This window comes from Phaenicophaeus curvirostris, chromosome 3, assembly GCF_032191515.1.
Source record: "Phaenicophaeus curvirostris isolate KB17595 chromosome 3, BPBGC_Pcur_1.0, whole genome shotgun sequence".
In the NCBI taxonomy this organism is placed as follows: domain Eukaryota; kingdom Metazoa; phylum Chordata; class Aves; order Cuculiformes; family Cuculidae; genus Phaenicophaeus; species Phaenicophaeus curvirostris.
In genome coordinates, this window is record NC_091394.1 from 55,129,749 (window position 1) to 55,148,087 (window position 18,339).

Here is an 18,339-nt window from a genome sequence, read left to right on the forward strand (position 1 = left end):
GTTTGGTCATATGGGCAGGCTCACAAGTCGTCTTTCTTCTTCTGCCTTTCCCCTCCTCCTTGTGGTTTCATCCTAGCAATGCCTTTGTGAAATACTTGGTTTACAGGGAGTTGCTTTATTGAAGTGTTGGCTGGCACTGGGGATACGTTATGGAAATGACAACTTTGAACAAATTTGTAGTGTGCCATAAATGGAATAATCTTATGGGAGGAGCAGCTGGGGAGACATGGGGTTGAAGGTGACTGCTGAGAAAGTTGGGGCAAATCCATCCAGAATTAGTGAACTGCTAGCTCAGAGCTCAGCTTGGGAGCTGAGTGCTTGCTGGATTTGGGCTTTCTTCGTCTCCCTGTGTGTCCTAGGCTTCAGAACCAACAGCATTTCATAGAATCATAGAATAACCAGGTTGGAAGAGACAAACCGGATCATTGAATCCAACCATTCCTATCAAATACTAAACCATGCCCCTTAGCACCTCGTCCACCCGTGCCTTAAACACCTCCAGGGAAGGTGACTCAACCACCTCCCTGGGCAGCCTGTTCCAGTGCCCAATGACCCTTTCTGTGAAAAATTTTTTCCTAATGTCCAGCCTAAATCTCCCCTGGTGGAGCTTGAGGCCATTTCCTTTTGTCCTGTCCCCTGTCACTTGGGAGAAGATGCTGGAGAATGCTGGAGAATGGTCATGGAGCCCATCCACATGTCCACGGAGCCCATCCACGTGTCCAGACAACTCTGTTTTGCTCTTTGTAAGCAACAGTGATAAATGTAGGTGCTGCGGAGCTGGACTTCTGATTCATATGCCTCCTTAATAAAGCAAATAAAGTATGTTGGAGAGAGGGCTAGGTTTCTGTTCTGTCTTCTTATCCCAAGTAGTTTTTGTACCAGATGTATGTTCACTGCATCTGAAATGAATTCCTATTCAGAAGGAATAAGGAAAAGGGTGTGAGTCAGAGTCCAATGGTGGTGGCAGCTGAGGCAAAGTGGCTTCCATGAACCAGGCACTAGTGTGCTGGGGCTGAGCAACTAAATCAAACAGCCAGCAACAAGGAGAGAAAAGATGGAGAGGCAGAGTCAGATGTGAGGAGCTGGCTGTGAGATTCGTGTGAACACAGATGTTCCTCTGCTTGGGTATTTGTGTGCCACAGGTTGTGTGAGAAAGAGTACCTGTGTGCACAGGGTACTTGCCATTTTATGCTGGTAAAAATGTTGTTCTGTATTCTGGCAGATTTACAGTGCAAGTAATTAAACAAATAGAAAAACCTACGCAGATCAAAACTCATCTCTTGGTCACCATAGCAACTGTGAGTTCACGGATGGATTTAATTCTGTGTGCACTGCCTGAATTTTAACGCCCTTGTCTCAAGAATGGTTTACAACTGAAAATTAGGAAAGCACAGTTTAGCTGAGTTTTTCAAGTCTATCTTCCTCCAGGGGAATTTAAGATAGATATTTACACTAAGTATTGGGCTGGGGGAATGTTCAGTTAACAGTGTCATTTTTAAAGACTGAGGTTGCTGACAGCTAAGGAAACTTTATACTGTTAGTTTGATGTTTGTTTATTTTAATTTCAGAGGTACTTCATTCTGAGTAGTAAATCCAAAGTAAAACTACTAGGAAATATGGCTTTTTCTTTCCCAAGGTAAAACAGCACTGGAACTTCTTCCACTGCTGTCTTGAAGTAAGAGAGAATGGCTGTCTGCAAAAGGAACTCTTTCTTTTCCTTATCAGGTTAATAGTAATGTATTTATCGTGAGGATAAGTCTTTATTATTATTTATTCATTCTGCTTTTCAGGTGCTGCTAAATCCAGTCCAGCTTCTAAACCAGGATCAACACCTTCTCGCCCATCTTCAGCAAAAAAAGCTGCACCAAGCAGCTCAGCATCCAAATCAGATAAAGATTTGGAAACTCAAGTCATACAGCTCAGTGAACAGGTAAATTTGCTTTAGGCGTGAAATTAGATGCATTCATTGTCACAGACAAGCATGAAATCTAATATTGCCCTCTGTTGAGTGATGCTCTCCAGAATTATGAAGGGACAAAAGATTGAAATAGCTCAACTGGTAAGGAAAAAAAAAAAGTGATGTAATGTTAAAAATCACATCTGACAGATGACTGGTGTTTGCCAGTGTTTTTAAGAGGTGATCATAGGAATGACAGGTAAGTATGATAATTTAATTAGGTTTTGAAATGTATCTTTTATTTAACCTGGACTAGTGTCTTTGCTCTTGTGTATTACAAATTTGAAATAGAAATAGATAATTTTAATGGGCCATTGTGGAGAAGCCTGTTTGTAATACCAAGGTGTCAGAGATTCGCAGCTGAATCGAGACTAGCTCCTTGCACTCTGCTTTCTGAAAGGAGGGCATTAAGAAGTAATAGGCCCTTTTAATTTAGAATGCGGTCTACCTTTGTCAGAATACTGTTATATTACAAATAAAGTTCTGCAATGTAATTAATAAATGTTCAGACTTTCTGTAAGATTAGGAACGTAGGGGCTTAATTTTCCTTTGTGCTATGGAGCTTTACACCACTCTGTTATTCCTGAACATGAAAATGTCTGCACCAGACATGACTGACTATCTGCATCTGACTTAAGACTCTGCTCCCAGGAAGGTGTAAATGCCAGTAGTATAAATGAGGCTTGATATCTGTATTTGTACTGAACGAGGGCAAATGGAAAGGAAAAACCTCATATTTTAGAGTCTGAACTGCCTGGCAGCTGTGTTCAGGAAGGAGTTGTTATTCTGGATCAAGTATAATATTCCACAATTAAGGGCATTTCATTTCAGGTCAATGTACAACAATGAACAACACAATTTTCATTTGTTGGGGCACTGTTTGCTGATTTTTGGTTACTGTTACACACTTCCAGGTGATGGATGGATAGCCACATCCCAAACACGGTGTACTATGGATTCAGGATATAATTCTGAGCAGCAGAGAACACAACAGGGTCCATCAGCCTTCTTAATGGGCTTTTGATTGTTGCTGTAACAGAAAAGTTTTTAAATGTTGCACGAGGATTGGATGTATATGTATTTCATGGAATGTTTGGGGTTTTTTTTTTGTAAGAGTGCAATAGTGGAGTCCAAATGTCAGCTTAATGCAAATTAAACCATGACATTTGTCCTCAGAAGTCAGAACGTGTAAACTTCAAGAGGAAGATTTGGTTGGGATCTAAGCGACGTGAAAATATTTGATCTTTACTAAAATAGGCAGTCACTATCACATCTACCGCTGATGTATTCCTAGCATGCTCCATGTGTGAAAACCTTAAGCTTTTTATACAAATAACCCTGAGGGAAAACTGATGATTTCCCCCATCACCAATAAGGAGAAGAAATATTGAGGGTTTGGAAAGCTGGTATTTTAATAGCTAGTTTTTGAGACCTCTTCTAGCTAGAATGGTCTGGAAGGATTTATTTGTAATGCTAGCATCGTTCGGTATTTTAGTTCCCACTAATGGTTACTTGTGCACTCTGGGCATATAACACAAGCCAAAAAAAAATCTATCCTGCAAGCAACCTAGCCAGTTTTTTTCTGACCCCCAGTCTGAAAATGCTGGAAGTCCCAAATTGCCCAAGTTTTGCCACTCTCCAGCAAACTGGGACATGAGAGCAGCAGCCACTTACCCCTTTGCTGTCTTGATTATGAGTAGGAAATGTTGGATGGTGTCTGTGGATAATTCCTGTGTGCCTGCAACAGATTTCTTTTTTTTTTTTTTTTTAGCCCTTTCATGGGTGTCAGCTAAGGGAAATTGAAACGTCTGAACTTCCATGCAATTTGTACTGGAAAAAATTAAGTAGTGGGGCTACCCATACACTATATTTTACCACAGGGTTATTTAATGAGCTATTTGCAATAATTGTAAGCCATCCATAACATTTGCTAGTTTAACAGCTCCCAACAATCTTAAAGTTTCTCTTAAAATGGTCTTAGCTATTGCCTTGGTCTGTGCTAGTAAATTAAACACTTCCAAGGAATGTCACTTTGCACTGGAATTTGATTGCCCATAGCATTAAAATGCTGAAGTGGTCCCTGCTGTGGTTTTGGTCTTTGCCAGCTAGTATTCTTTCAAACAGTTTGAGTGCAGTTGAGGAGACCACACAGACCAGGGACCATTACGTATGGAGAAAGGACCTTTACATATGGCAAGTGACCCCAGAACCATTAACTATGTGCTAGTATACACGCAGTTTCTGAAAACAGCACCAGCTTGGCTGTCTCTCTCCAATATGTATTTAATCACCAGTCTGGTTCTGCAGTCCTGTGAGTATTCATACTACCAGTAAGTACTGTCAGAGAAAAAAACAGTTAGTAGGAACTGTTGCCTTTGCACCCATTAACTGGATTGCAGAGGGGTACTTCTGGTCTAGAAATAGAGCATTGGAATTAATGAACGTGCACTCTTTCTTATAGAGGATTAGCCTTTTCACATGTGAATAGAAGGAAAAAGTAGCATGTGGATGTACTAATTACCTGAAGAAAAATAAATTAATATGTCAGATGCAAGTAGCTGATAGGTAACTGGAAAGTGTATCTGATTTGGTTATAATGATGTTTATTGTATACTGTAGTAAATTAACTGTGAGCATATATGCATAGTTGAGCGATTCAGTGTCTTAAAATGGAGCTAATGTGTAGAATGAAAACAGGAGAATGCCTTCATAGTAAAGAGGTCAGAAGGGGAGGCAGTGAGCTGTTAGCTACCAATGTTTTAGCTGAAGTTTGTTGTTTTCCCAAGCTCTAGCAAGCACAGAGCAAGAGATCTGGAAGCAGTTACATTCTTGTTCTGTCGGGATGCATGCATTGCTCTCAAGGAATATGCTGCTGCAGATCCAGAAGATCTGCAGATCTCTTAAATGTGAGATCTTTATTGTCAGACCAAAATGTTGTAAACTCTTCCATTTTGCTATTCCTACTTTCATGAATAAATAGTTAATTTTAAGGTGACTGGTCACTGTATCAGATTCAGACTGTAAAGGGAAGACTTGGGTGTCACACTCGGGCAGCTGGTCAGAAATGGGTTAGCACATGAATGAGATGTTCTGAGATCCTGCCGTGGTAACAGGTCGGTTCTGCTGTCTGACACCTCTGAGAGTGCAATCAAAGGTCAGAAAAAGGTATTGCTAGCTCAGCAGTGTTGGAAAAATTAACTGATAGGATTTAGTAGGCTGTCAGAGCATTGTTAGAACTCTGCTGGTGTTTTTACTAGTGAAGGAAATAAATTAGCTTGCAGTAGAACTGGCAACACCGAAATTTATATTGTAGCAGTTCACCAAAATGTAGTCTGATCTCATTTCATTTATTTAGCATATTTTAGTTAGAAAATAATTTTATAATTGCCGGCCTTAAAATGTGGATGCTACTTTGTCTGTAATTTGGGTATGATCAGGGTCACAGAATCACAGTCAGTATGCTTACTGTAGACAGCTTTATCTGTGATTATTTCTGTTGTTTATCACATTGCTGTCCTCCCAGTTTGAGAGCTACTTACACATTTTCCTGATTGTGTATACCCCGTTGGACAGTAGTTTATCTGTTATGGTCTTACAAAATTATTCTTTTTTAAACATATATGTATGTATATATGTATAAAAATATATTGCAACATTTGTCATGATTTATATGAAGCCTAATCATTAACTACTGTCACCCATAAATGACTTGCATCCTAGTGATGAAATTGACAGTACAGCTTGAAGATTCTTGTGAACAAGGTTACAAAGAGAAAGATACTTGGCATTCGAGAGAATTTGTTGATAGAAACAGCACGTCAGTCAGAGCAGAAAGTCCGTGGTACAGGCGGTCATGGCATCAGACTGCTGACACACAGGTCTTTTAATGTATGGTAAGTGGGGAGGCAGAAAAGGAGAGGTAAAAAAAAGCACAGCAGTACTCGTATTTGTGACTAGAGGACGTTTTAATTTCCTAACTAGACCCTTTCCCTTGGTGAGCTGTTCTGCTAGATCTACGTATATTTGGGCAAGGAGGTATTCTAGGTTTCCCAAAACTACTCATTGATCCAGGCAAAATAGAATCATAGAATGTTCTAAGTTGGAAGGGACCCACAAAGATCATCAAGTCCAACTCCTGTCCCTGCAAAGGACAACCCCAACATTCACACCATGTGTCTGAGGACATTGTCCAAATGCTTTTTGAATGTGTCAGGCTTAGTGTCATTATTGTTTCCCTGGCGAGCCTGTTCCAATGCTCCATCACCCTCTGGGAGAAGAACTTTTCCCTAATATCCAGTCTCAATGTCCCTTGGCACATCTTCCTGCCATTCCTTGGGTCCTGCCATTGGTCACCAGAGAGAAGAGATCAGCGTCTGCTCTTCCTCCTCCCCTTGTGAGGAAGCAATAGACCTCAATGAGGTCTACCCTCAGTCTCCTGCAGGCTGAACAGACCAAGTGACTTCAGCTGCTTCTCATACAGCTTTCCCTCTAAAACTTTTGCTAGCTTTATGGCCCTCTTCTGGACACTCTCCAGTACCTTTATATCCTTTTTATACTGTGGCGACCAAAACTGTACACACTACTCAAGGTGGGGCTGCACCAGTGAGCAATGGAACAGGACAGTCGCCTCCCTCGACTGGCTAGCAATGCACCCCAGGACACGGCTGGCCCTCTTGGCTGTCAGGGCACACTGTTGGCTCCTGTCCAACTTGCCATTGACCAGAACCCCCAGATCCCTTTCCAGCCTCTCACTCCGCAGTCTGTTTGTATATCCGGGGTTGCCATGTCCGTAGGTGCAAAATCCAGCACAAATAATTCAAGTACTAAGCTGAAAGTTTTATTAATTACCATTACGTGACACTTCTGGCAGCTTTGTTTGGAGACAAGTTTTAAGCAGCCTTGATTCCTGAACTGCTGCTTTGGGTATCAGGATGAAAGAGCTCTGAGAAAATTGACCATTTAATTGGGGAGCCTGATTTACTGTTCTCTATTGTGTAAGGTTCAATCTAGCACTTCAGAAAAAGAAGTGGAATTCACTTTTATGCTATAAAATTTAATACATATTTAAGATTGCTTAGCATGCATAATTTTAGGCTGAGGTTTTTTGTCTGTAGTGCACCTTAACTGATGCATCGTGTCTTGGTTTTTATGCAGGTACATTCATTAAAACTTGCACTTGAAGGTGTGGAGAAGGAAAGGGATTTCTACTTTGGCAAATTAAGGGAGATTGAACTTCTCTGCCAAGAACACGGGGGAGAGAATAATGACCTTGTCAATCGGCTAATGGAAGTCCTTTATGCTTCAGAAGAACATGTAAGTTCAAGCTTAGTGTCTTTTATTTAGACAAAACCACTTAATTTCCTAAAAATTTATTGGCACGGTATATGGTCATATCCTATACTTAGCTCAGCAGAATTGTAGCAGCTAGAATTCCATGACTCCTCCCCACAAAAGGAAGCTTGCAAACAACAAACTTTTCAAGTTTGAGAAGGGATTCAGGAGGCTGGTTGCTTTTCACTACCTTGTAGCTTTTGAATTCTAGATTTGCTGAAGTTGATCTGAAATGGGAGGATGTGTGTTGCAATTTGAAGTTTATTTCATATGGTTGTGAGCCCTAGTTTGGGGTTTTTTTCTGTCTTTTGCCATTCTGCATTAAGGCTTTCACTCATGTTCTTTAATGTTTTGACAATAACAGAAATTCTGACAGAGGTGCTATTCAAAGTCTACAGCTGTGAAACTTCTCTAGCCCGTGTGGCAGTGTTGCAATATGTACAGTGCAGGTTGCCAAATACATAATTATATCTACAAAGATAATGCTCTTTAGCATTTTTTATCATGTTGCTATAGGCAAAATTCTTCCTTGTGCAAACCTAATAATCCTTCATTACCAAAATTTCAGAAATGTATTGTTTGCAGGATTAAACAAGAATCTCGTTGCATTTTAGACTTAGTGCTGTAGACAGTGAACAAAGCAGGAAGCTGCAAAGGTTGATGGTTAAATTCCTGAGATACATTCAGGGATAATGATTCAGTGGAGATTTAGCTGAACTACTCCCATTCATGTTAACTAAATCCCTATACGCACTGTACTGACAATTGACCCTTCTGTCTTCAGCGGATGATGGCTTTGGCTCTGAAGCATATAAGCATCAACTTAATCTCTCAGCATCACTGTGGTACGGTCAGATGTCTTATAGCTGTTCCCAGAAAGCTTTTGTCACGCCTTTTTTTATTAAAAATAGTGAAAAAAGCACTTACTAATTTATGTACTTTTCTAAAAAAGACTAGTAGAGCATAAATGAAAGTTAGGTGCAAGAGTGAGATGAGCTTGTTGCTAACAGGGGCCACTGCTCAGATGAGAAGTGACAGGGGAAAGAGGATTTGTACAATGGTGCAGGGTGAGTGCTAGAGAGGAAAAGGAGGAGGAAACCATTACTTTCACAGGAATAAACAATAGGACAAATTTGCCAGGCACGTGAAAACAGGCCAAAAGAATTACATACATTATATATATATATGTGTGTGTATATATAGTGGTCAGAGAAAATGTCTTCTGTATTCAAGAATGGTGATTGATTTATAAAGCAGGGCCAGAAAAATCCCCCTTTTCCCCCTATCCCTATCACATCTGTCTATTTGCTTTAATACCAAGTGATTCCAGGCCAAGGAATGCATTTGTTGCTTTTCTTCCTTCAGTCTTCCTTACTGGCAGAATACATTATAAAATGTTCTGCTTCAGTCCACATCCCAGTGTTTTCTCTGATTCCCCCCTCCAAGCCTTTCTCTGTTGAAAACATCATCTGTGCCTGCTCATGAACTACATGCGGTGACTGTGCCTCTATCTGAAATGTGTTTGCAGTTGGAGGCTGGGTATGTCACCTCAGCAGGAGAATGCTGCTCCCTCAAAGAAGAATCAGAGACCATTCTCCATGTAATTTTTTTTGTATCTTTTAGTGGGAGACTTGATCTCCGCATCTACCTCGGTGCATTTCTTCCTCAGCTTAGCAGATGGACTGTCATTTGCTGAGGAAAGACCCCAGTGCCTCAGCACTAAACCAAAATACTGTGGTTCCCTTGCTGATGCTGTCTACTTCTTGTTTTCAGACTTTGCTGTCTCATTGCCCTGCTTTGTCCTTCAGTTCTGTTTTTTATCTCCCTGTAATGAATTTGTCCCAAGTTAAATTCTATATCTCACAGCATTTTGCAGATTAATCCCTCAGTAACAGCAGTTTGGCTTTCCCAGTCCCCAGATGGGAAATAGCCCCAATTCCCAAACCACAGGCAACTCCAGCATTCCTAGTTTCTTGCTAATGAATTCAGCGTAAATCCAGCTTAGGTTTTTTTTTGGTTTTGTTTTTTTTTTAATCTCTGTTTCAGTGTGTCTCAAATATACAGAGGCAAAGTGGAAAAAAAGGATTACGTTAATTTTCAGGATTTTACTATTTTAAGTAGTACAGTGGCCGTGAGGCTTTTCTTTAGGAATGGGAAGCTTAGTGATGCAGCTTGCACATACCGCACAAGTTATCCCTGACCAAAGCCTTGTGCTTGAATATCATGACTAACTTAAATATGTTTTCTGTTCATACTTGCAGTACTGATAGCAGCCTCAAACTCTTCCTTCCTAGCTGTAATTTCACAGGCGTGGCATCTACTGTATACAGCACAGCATAGAGATTATGTCCTATGTTTCATGCCAGCTGTTCTTATTCAGTAGGGACAAGCCTCCCTTTATACTTACTTTTCTCTTAGTCTTAATCCTCCTAAAAGAAAATATAAGGGAAAAAAGTCTGGAGAGCAATTGAAGTGGTCAAATCTCCCAGTAAGTCATAGGTCCTCCATCAGCATTGTAGGCTATCAGGTGAATTCTGTGTAGAACAATTCACAGAACGCAAGTGTAGAGTTTATTCCCTGTAAAAAGCATTCTCCAGAGGTCTGATTATCACAGTATTGCACTGAAGAGATTTTTAGCAGGTTCATATCATGGTATGTGTATGTTAATTACTTTTGTTTAATTCCAAGTCCTAATGTAGTTCCAACCATGTAACTTCATAAGCTTCTGTTTTATTTCTACATTTTTAAGGCTGTTCTTTTTATCACTATTATTTTTGGTATTGATTTTTGTGAGTTTTGGAGTCTTACAGCAGAAATATCAATCCATTTTGGTTTCTCATTTCTAGAGGCTCCCTTTTCTATTCCCTGTTATGGTTCTGTTTTAAACCTCAACATTACATGTATCTTGCTTATGCAAGAGGGATGTAGTATCTGCTAGATACAAACATTTCATGTTTGGCTGATTAGTCTGTAATCCTTTGTAATTTTTAATTACAATTGCTCACCTATAATCCTACTTCTTCAACAAAACCATCAAAGTTGACAGAGAACAATGTTTAAAAAGGATACATTTGGGTGGTGGGGAGAACTGGCTCCTAGCTATGACTGCTATAGACAGCATTGAGTCCTTGGGTAGCATGTTAAAGTATTTAGTTGTATGGTCTTGCTGTAGAAGAGATTCAGACTGATGAATTGGAAGCTTCTACTTGCCTAGATTGGCTGTTTTGGTTCGGTTCATGCAGACGGTGGGTGCATTGCTGCTATTTGATCTATCAGTTGCTCAGCTCAAGTTTCCAAAGCACTTGCTGAAAATGCAGTTGGTTTTGTATCTTTCTACTCTAGCACTTATTACATGTGCTGCTGCTTTTGCTAAAGGTACACACCCCTCAGCAGCTGGTTTTCATAAAGTCTAGCTCTTCAGCCTATGGGCACACCTGCATAGTTTGAGGCAGATGGATCGAAGGGTCAGAAGAGAGAACCTCTCATTGTGGGAGAGAGAGATGACCATGGTCGTGTGATCCAAGCCAGGAATAAATGCTCTAAATAGATCTTCCACTACTTTCCTTATTAGGAGATGCTATTCAAGGATGTTCCACAGTCCCAAAGTAATTGGGCATAGTGACTCTCGTCTTTCCCATTTCATATATTTATACAAGCTGTGCATACTTAGAAGCACGTGTCCAAAACTCAACAGTTTCTGAGGTAGTCACATAAGATTTACCACTTCCATCCAAGGTAAGCCTGGCAAGAGTGGAGCCGCCACTCTTCAGAGCTGCAGAGTAGGTTCCCAAGCCCCTCCCAGTAGTTAGAGGCTTTTCCTATTTTATGCATGAAAGGATAGCGTGTACGTGACCTATAAAATCTGCATGGGTGGGTTTTGTAGTAGGTGTGTCTTAGAAATGCTGCATACGTAGAGCCTATGGAACAGATGCATTCCAGAGCAGGTCACCTCAACACATAAGGATGGTCAGCATAGATTGGGATTAAGGGAACAGAGTTTACCGTGGCTAAAGGACCTTCAGTTTTCCCACCCTATAAGGCAGGGTCACATTCTCACAGCTGTCAGCTTCTCTCTATGAAACTCCTGTTCTCTGCAAGTCTTGCAGCCTTGCAGCCCATCATGGAAGTTGTGATTTTTAGATACGAAGCAAAAAGCAGTTTTGACATCCTGTACCTACTGCATGTAACAAGGGCATCGCTTCTCCCAAGGGGCCATAAGGTGCTAAGCTGCACTTGTCTTGACTGACATATGTGGCTTCTACCTGAAAGTATCACCTGAGTGATAGAAAGCTTGCTTTCAATTGGAATTTGGCTCTTTCTGTATGTGGTAAGCAGCTGAATATTTGTTATATCAGCAAATATTAGGAACCTTATTCACATGTTCCTGCCCTTCAGAAATATGAATATTTTATTGCCAGAAGGGGAGTATTTTCTTATTACATAAGCTGTTCTGAACTATTCTGGGAAAACTCAAATTCTAGCCTCCTTTTTCTTTTAAAATTTGCCTCAAATTTGAAGTCTTAGTAGTATCAATTTGTTAAAGTCACTCGCTTCTAATGAAAATTGCCAGGAGTCAGGAAAGTTCTGCAGAGGTACCAGATTAAGGATGCTGTATATTGGATAGCAGTACGATGTCTTGGAATAGTGTTTTCCTTTGGAACTGCCTACAGCAGAACGCTGCTAACGCAGGGCAGAAAGTAGATTTGTAGAATCTTTTCAGTGAACCATGATATGAAGAGATGGAAGACACTTGAGAAAATAAAAAAAACCTGTAAACCCAGCTGTGCTTAATGAGAACACAGAAGTAATGCCCTAATTGTCAGCCAGCCTTTCTGAGCTATCCAGGCCAACTCAAGGTATTAAGTCTGTTGCCTCTAAACTGGAAATTGTTTGAAACTGGTATCACCTGCAATGAGGATCCAGTCTTCCTTTTGGTCAGGGATTCTTCTCACAGTAGCAAGGCATATCATAGAATGATTTGGGTTGGAAGGGATCTTAAAGATTACCCAGTTCCAACCCCCCTGCCATGGACAGGGACACCCACTAGATCGGGATACTCAAATCCCCTTCCAACCTGGCCTTGAAGACTTCCAGAGAGCGTGGGCATTCACAGTTTCCCCAGGCAACCTGTTCCAGTGCCTCAGCACCCTCATCACGAAGATTTTCTTCCTAAGGTCTAGTCTAAATATTCCGTTCTCCAATTTAAAGCCATCACTCCTTGTCCTATCACTACATGCCCTTATAAAAAGTTCCTCCTCAGCTTTCTTGTAGCCTCCCTTCAAGTACTGGAAGGCTGCTCTAAGGTCTCCTCAGAGCCTTGTCTTCTCCAGGTTGAACAACCACAACTCTTTCAGCCTGTTGCATATATGCAGAGAGACAGCTCTGGAAAATACTGTGTGTGAGAACTGATTGCAAAAGGGAAGTGTTTATTAGTAATTAGTGCTTTTAACAATACCTCTGTAAAACAGTGAATACTGGGCTCTTTTTTTTTTTTTTTGAAAGAAAATGTGTTTGAAAGTCTTTGGCCATACTTTCTGGATACTGCTAAAAGTCACTGTTCTGGTAACCTTTGAACTCTGGTCTAGCATCAGTACATTGTTTAGGGAAGTAGTATAACTGACCTCAAAAGGAGGCTGAGTTTAACTTTTAAAGTAGGTGATTGCAGAAGTGTCTTGTCCATTTAGTGAGAGTGAAGATTGTGTGAAAACTGTAGCAGACGGGTTCAGAAGTGCTTGGACAAACTGAAAATGGGAGGATGTCAGGATGCTGTGTTAAAGCATCTAACTGTTGAGCATCTTTGTGTCAAGATATTCAAAATGGTCATTTACCAGAACGACTAACACTTGGTGATGCTGAAAACTGATGCATTTTCTGGAGAAGTATTGGCGTTGCGTATGCATTGATTAAAAACAAAGTAAATACATTTTATTGTAATATCACCACATGCTGCTTTTCTCAGGTTGCAGCTCATTTTGCACTTACGTGCATGAAAATTAGAAGTTAAGCTTTAGGCTACAGCGAACACTGTGAGGTGGCAAGATTACATGAGAAAGGCTTTCTGCTGAGGAATATCTTGGGGTTTCTTTCTCCCTGCAGGAGAGCCACACAGAAGAGCATGAAGGTGAAGAGCAAGTCCATGAACAGCCCCAGCAGCAGGAGGAGTACTGACTCACCCAGCGTCTCTGACAATTTTCATTTTGTGTGAGAACTTTCTTCTGGAGAATGGAACATGTGTGGCCTCAAACTTGAAATCGGTTCACTCCCAGTCTGCCATTAACATTTATGTACCATAGTGAGTGCCAGCCAACCACTGCATTCTGTACCCATACTTTGCCAAGATGCATTTGCAGACGTCTTCTTTCAGTGTATCTTCCCAAGAGGTTGTAGGGCTACATCACCTACTGTACATCACTGCAACTTCACCACTTGGCTGCTTGAGATTTGTTCTGCTCTTTAAGAAATATATATATTTATTTTTTTTCTTTTTCATCTTAAATATGATACACTTGTAACTTGTTCTAACATATTTATATTGGCATTTTGTGTGGCAAGAAGTACCGTACCACTAGCTGTGTCTCTCACTTTGTGGTGCTTTTGCGTTTTCTAGTACATCTGCATTGGGGAAATAAGTTCGATCAAACAATTGGAACAAAGGGATACAGTGGAAGTCATACTCAAGCCATAACGATGAGGTGTGTTTTGGAGGAAAATGCTCATGTTGCTCACGGTTATTCCTTTCCTGCTTTCACAAAATGGAAGGGAGAGCATCTGTTTCACTAGGAGAGATTTCAATCCCTGTGTTAGAAGGCTTGTTAGAAAGCTGCATGGTATGTTTTTTGGCTTGTTTCTGGAGGAACAGACATCCACTTAAGTTTTTTGAAAACTCTCCCAGTTTCCTGACTAGTCAATAGACATTTCCCAGCTTTTCTTCCTTCCTGAGGAATCCAGTCCCAGCCTCCAGCTGCAGCTCTGCCTCCGCAGAGCTCAGTGCTGATGGAGGAGAGAAATCTCCTTGACACGAGCATTGCTGCAGGACATGATCTCTGCTGTCACACTTGGCTTCTCACCCCTCAGAAGAGGGCAAAGTAGGCCAGCCATTTCTTTTCACTCTCCTTCCCCCGCCCCCTCTGCCACCTAGGCCATACAATCATGGAAGAGAGAAAATTTCCTCACTAGTGCAAGGCATGGGGGAAAAAAACAGCAACAGCGCTAGCCCTGAACTCCCTTTAAGTGAGTGGTGGACAACTCATGGGTATTGAGGCTGCTTCCAAAGCACCTAGAGGCAGCGAGGAGGCCTTCTGGAGATGGAGCACACGTTAGAGGGGGACCAGGCGACTGAGGGGCACAGAGCCGGTTCTGCGCTTGGCTGACCTTCCTCTGGCAAGACTGGCATGGTGCAGAGTGACATCTGCCATGGAGATGTCTGCAGTGAAACTTCCCTTCCAATGTGGTCCCATTGCCCTGTTCTAAATGATGGTATTTTATAAATAGAGGTATCTTGAAGGGTGTAAAGCATTCCTTATTTTTCTCATAAAACTGCACACTGTGGTCTCTGAATATTTTTAATGCTTGGTATTGTTCTCTCACTTGATTTTCTTAATTGTGGATGTTACGCTGGTTTAGCAGGTACATTGAAGTCCCATCGCAATCAGCAGTCACTGAAAAACTCAGAAGCCTATTGAACAGCTAAATCATCTTGGTCCCTTATGGGCTCCTAAAGCATAAGTTCCCTGCTTATGCTTCCATAGAAGGGTTTTCAATTAATCAGCCCCCTGGCACACACAGACATTAACACGCAGTTTTCTGTTCCTAATCAATCTTCTGCAGCTAAGTGGCTCTTAGTAAAATGCGAGATTCCTGCTGTTGTGTTGCACCACAGACAATATATAAAATACTGTTAAGCATTAGAACAGGTATTTCCATTCAGTTCCTTGGTCACTCCCCCTACTCAGCAAAAGTTCCTTTTACTGCAGGCTGAAGGTTTTTCCCTTTTCTGCCTCCAGCATTGACCTCGCTTCTTACTTGATGATGAGGTGAAAATGCTGCAAGCTCCAGGCCAGCACCTTCCTGTTTCAATTGGTTACAAATAAGATCTGGTTTATAAAAATGTGTATATTCCAAAATGAGTATTTCCTAGAATCGCCACAAATGGGGGAATTGTCATTTTTCTTGTATTTGTGTTTATTAGAACATATGTACTTATTACAATTGTCATTGTAATAAACAGTAGTTCTTCATAATACTGTTGAACTGAAGAGCAGTTACTAATTTTCTCCAGTCTCCTTTAACCTGTCTGGGATTTCTGATGGGGCAAGGAGTTTGGGATCAGGCTATAAACTTAATTTCTTCAGCACGAGTCTCTCTGCTTACCGCAGTTCGTTCTGCTTATGCTCGAGGAGATGCATGGAGAGCATTTTAAGAGAATATGTTTTTTAAAGGTGCAAATGGTTGGGTTGCTGAGCTCCTGGGAGGGTTCCTAGCCAGGCTGTTGTGATTCTCTCCTTTTCTCTCTTTGAAGTGCGTATGGAAAAAAATTATAAAAAGCTGAACTTCATTTCTTGAAAATTCCTTATCCCATTTCTGGTTGAAAAATTGTAGCCCTCTCACTGCTCGTACCAAGGGGGAAGTGACTGATGTAGGAAGCCGGGGCAGGAAGGTACCTCTGGGGCACTGGAAATTTGGCTGTACTGAGGGGAGAGCGATGCTCTGAAAGGGAAAGAGTTGTCCTTCTCCCCACCCAACCCCTGTGAGTAACCCATTCTTCCATTATGGTTTTAATATGAGTTTGTAATTACCTTTACTAAATAGCACACCATAAAGCTTTGGTTATATATTAAATGTAAACTGAAAGGAATGTAAACATATGTATTGTTAATTATAAATAGATAAGTAATGACATAATAGATACAAAAAGTCTTATTCAGATGTATCAGTCATTTTACATTATCCACAAATTGTCGCATGGTAGAGTAGATTTTTGTCTGAACATGTGAATAACTTGACTTGCGTTTATCTTTTTACATATTTAATAAAAAAAAATATGTTAAAATCTGCCTAGCTCTAGAGACTATTCAAAACATTCTAGACTACTACTTTACATCTTTTTGTTTCATTAGTGACTGCATATGGGATCAGGAAGAAAAAAGCAGCTGCTTTTAAAAAACAGTTCACTTATTCACACGTAGGGAGTATTTGTTTCCCCAAGAGCTCATCAACTGGTAGCCCCTTCTACAAGTCAAAAAAGAACATGCATGTATGCATGTGCATGTAAAAACAACATTCTTCTTTATGGTAAATGCTTTCCAATTTCAGAGTACTAAATCTCTTCTATATCAGTTTTGATAGCAAAAGCAAAACTCATAGCAGCCAGGATGTGAAGGAGAGAACAATAGCAAAGGCACTGAAGGTCCCAGTGGACTTTTCTTGCAATGGGCAAGTATTCAGGGCTGAATTTTCAGTGCAGTACCTAAAAACCACCCACATTTAGATGAAAATACTTTTTTTTTACAAGAAAAAGGGCAAACTTCATTATAATTGCCACTGCTCTTATCTTCTGCAGCATGAGTGATGTTGCTGCAGTAGTTGCTGCTCAATCTCCAGAGATTTGAGCCTTGGGTCAAGACCTGTTTCTGCAATGGCTTGAAGCTGCCTGGTTGTGTTGCCACCATTAGAGAAATCAGCCCAAGCCCCCTTGCTGCCTCCAGGTATCCAAGGGACTGAAGCTGAACCGCTCCCCCACTTAAGGAAGGTTTCTCATAGAAGGGGAAGGATGAAACTAGAACTAGAGGAGCCCATTTCCAACCCAGACACTCAAACCTGGGAGAGCAGCACTAGTTTAGCTGCTTTTTGTAAGACTAAGGGGGAGGTATGTCTTTGGGTTAGTGCAAATGCTCAACAGCATAAAAAAAGAAGTAAACTATTTTCCATTTCAAATAGTTGAAAACTTTCTGCCACAATGTTATGACCAGAAATAAAACTTAAGTCATCTTCATACCACTATCTGACCAGAAAATAAATCTGCTATCCTACCACCCTATAAACAAAGCATTTTTATTCCCATTCATTGAACCAGTTACCATCTAAGATGGCTAGCAATTCAATGTATACTCAGTGCAATACGTAATCCATTTTTATCCTTGTCTTTATAGAGATTATAGCGACAAGGTCCTTTAAAAAGGAAAATGAAGGCAATTTGGCATGTCTTCAAGTAGAATGTGAAAAAGCTGTTACGAGCTTCATTTCCTTTAAAAGTGATACTGTATCTGTCTTTAAAAAGGTACAAGTGCAGGCAGGTTGTGACAGTTCAAGTTTTATAATTTAATTTAATGAAATACTTCAAAATACTCCATTACAGTGCATTGAATTGTGCTGCTTCTGTGACTCTTATTTCCAATTGTTTCGTAAATAAGTGCAAGACAGAGAGAAAGGGAAGTCTGTCCACAGAGTTCCTCCAGTACAACTGCATCCAATCCAGAGGTATTTTTGTTTATTTTATTCTAATTCTTTTCTCGTCAAGTCTTCCTCCAGATAATTTTGATGGACAGATTAAATACAAACTGCTGAAATAGGTGAGAGTTTTGTGGCGGTGTATCTGATGTTGGATGTAATACAGTGTCAAACAGTGAGACTGCTGGGTGCATGCCTACATCAAACTTGGCATTTCCTTTCAATGAGAAAAGCCTTTTTTAGCATCTCTCATGAAATAAATAGCCCCAAGAAACAGAGTCCTTGGGCAGTCAGGGAGCACCTCAGTGGAGACCCCACATTTCCTGGGAATCATGTAGGGAAGCAGCGTGGCCACCCTACCCATGGAGAGGAAGGATGGGGGATGCCTCTTGTTGATCCAGCTGCAGTCCTGGAACTGGACCACAACAGAGGGGGTGGGAGCCTCCCTTCCCTGCCCCAAGGGCTCAGCAAAGTCTCCAAACCAGCATTAACAGGATGACCTGTGTCCTCTGCCAAACCCGCACCTTCAGCTGCTTGAACTGACTGGAGTGTGAGGTTCATCTGGGGGTGGGTCCCTTAATATGCTTGTTTGGTAAGTGGAACAT

At 40.9% G+C, this 18,339-nt stretch overlaps 1 protein-coding gene across 5 annotated transcripts in view; it reads left to right on the forward strand.

Annotated features, from left to right (window-relative positions):
- Nucleotides 1-16,341, forward strand: part of MAPRE2 (microtubule associated protein RP/EB family member 2) — a 102,949-nt gene extending 86,608 nt beyond the window's left edge. For all 5 annotated transcript variants that reach the window (XM_069854050.1, XM_069854047.1, XM_069854049.1 and 2 more), the window contains 3 exons: nt 1,791-1,930; nt 7,112-7,270; nt 13,385-16,341. In XM_069854050.1, the coding sequence (XP_069710151.1) occupies nt 1,791-1,930; nt 7,112-7,270; nt 13,385-13,456 (371 nt within the window). In that variant the 3' untranslated portion in view covers nt 13,457-16,341. The remainder of the gene's footprint in view (nt 1-1,790; nt 1,931-7,111; nt 7,271-13,384) is intronic.
- Nucleotides 16,342-18,339: the final 1,998 nt, after the last annotated feature.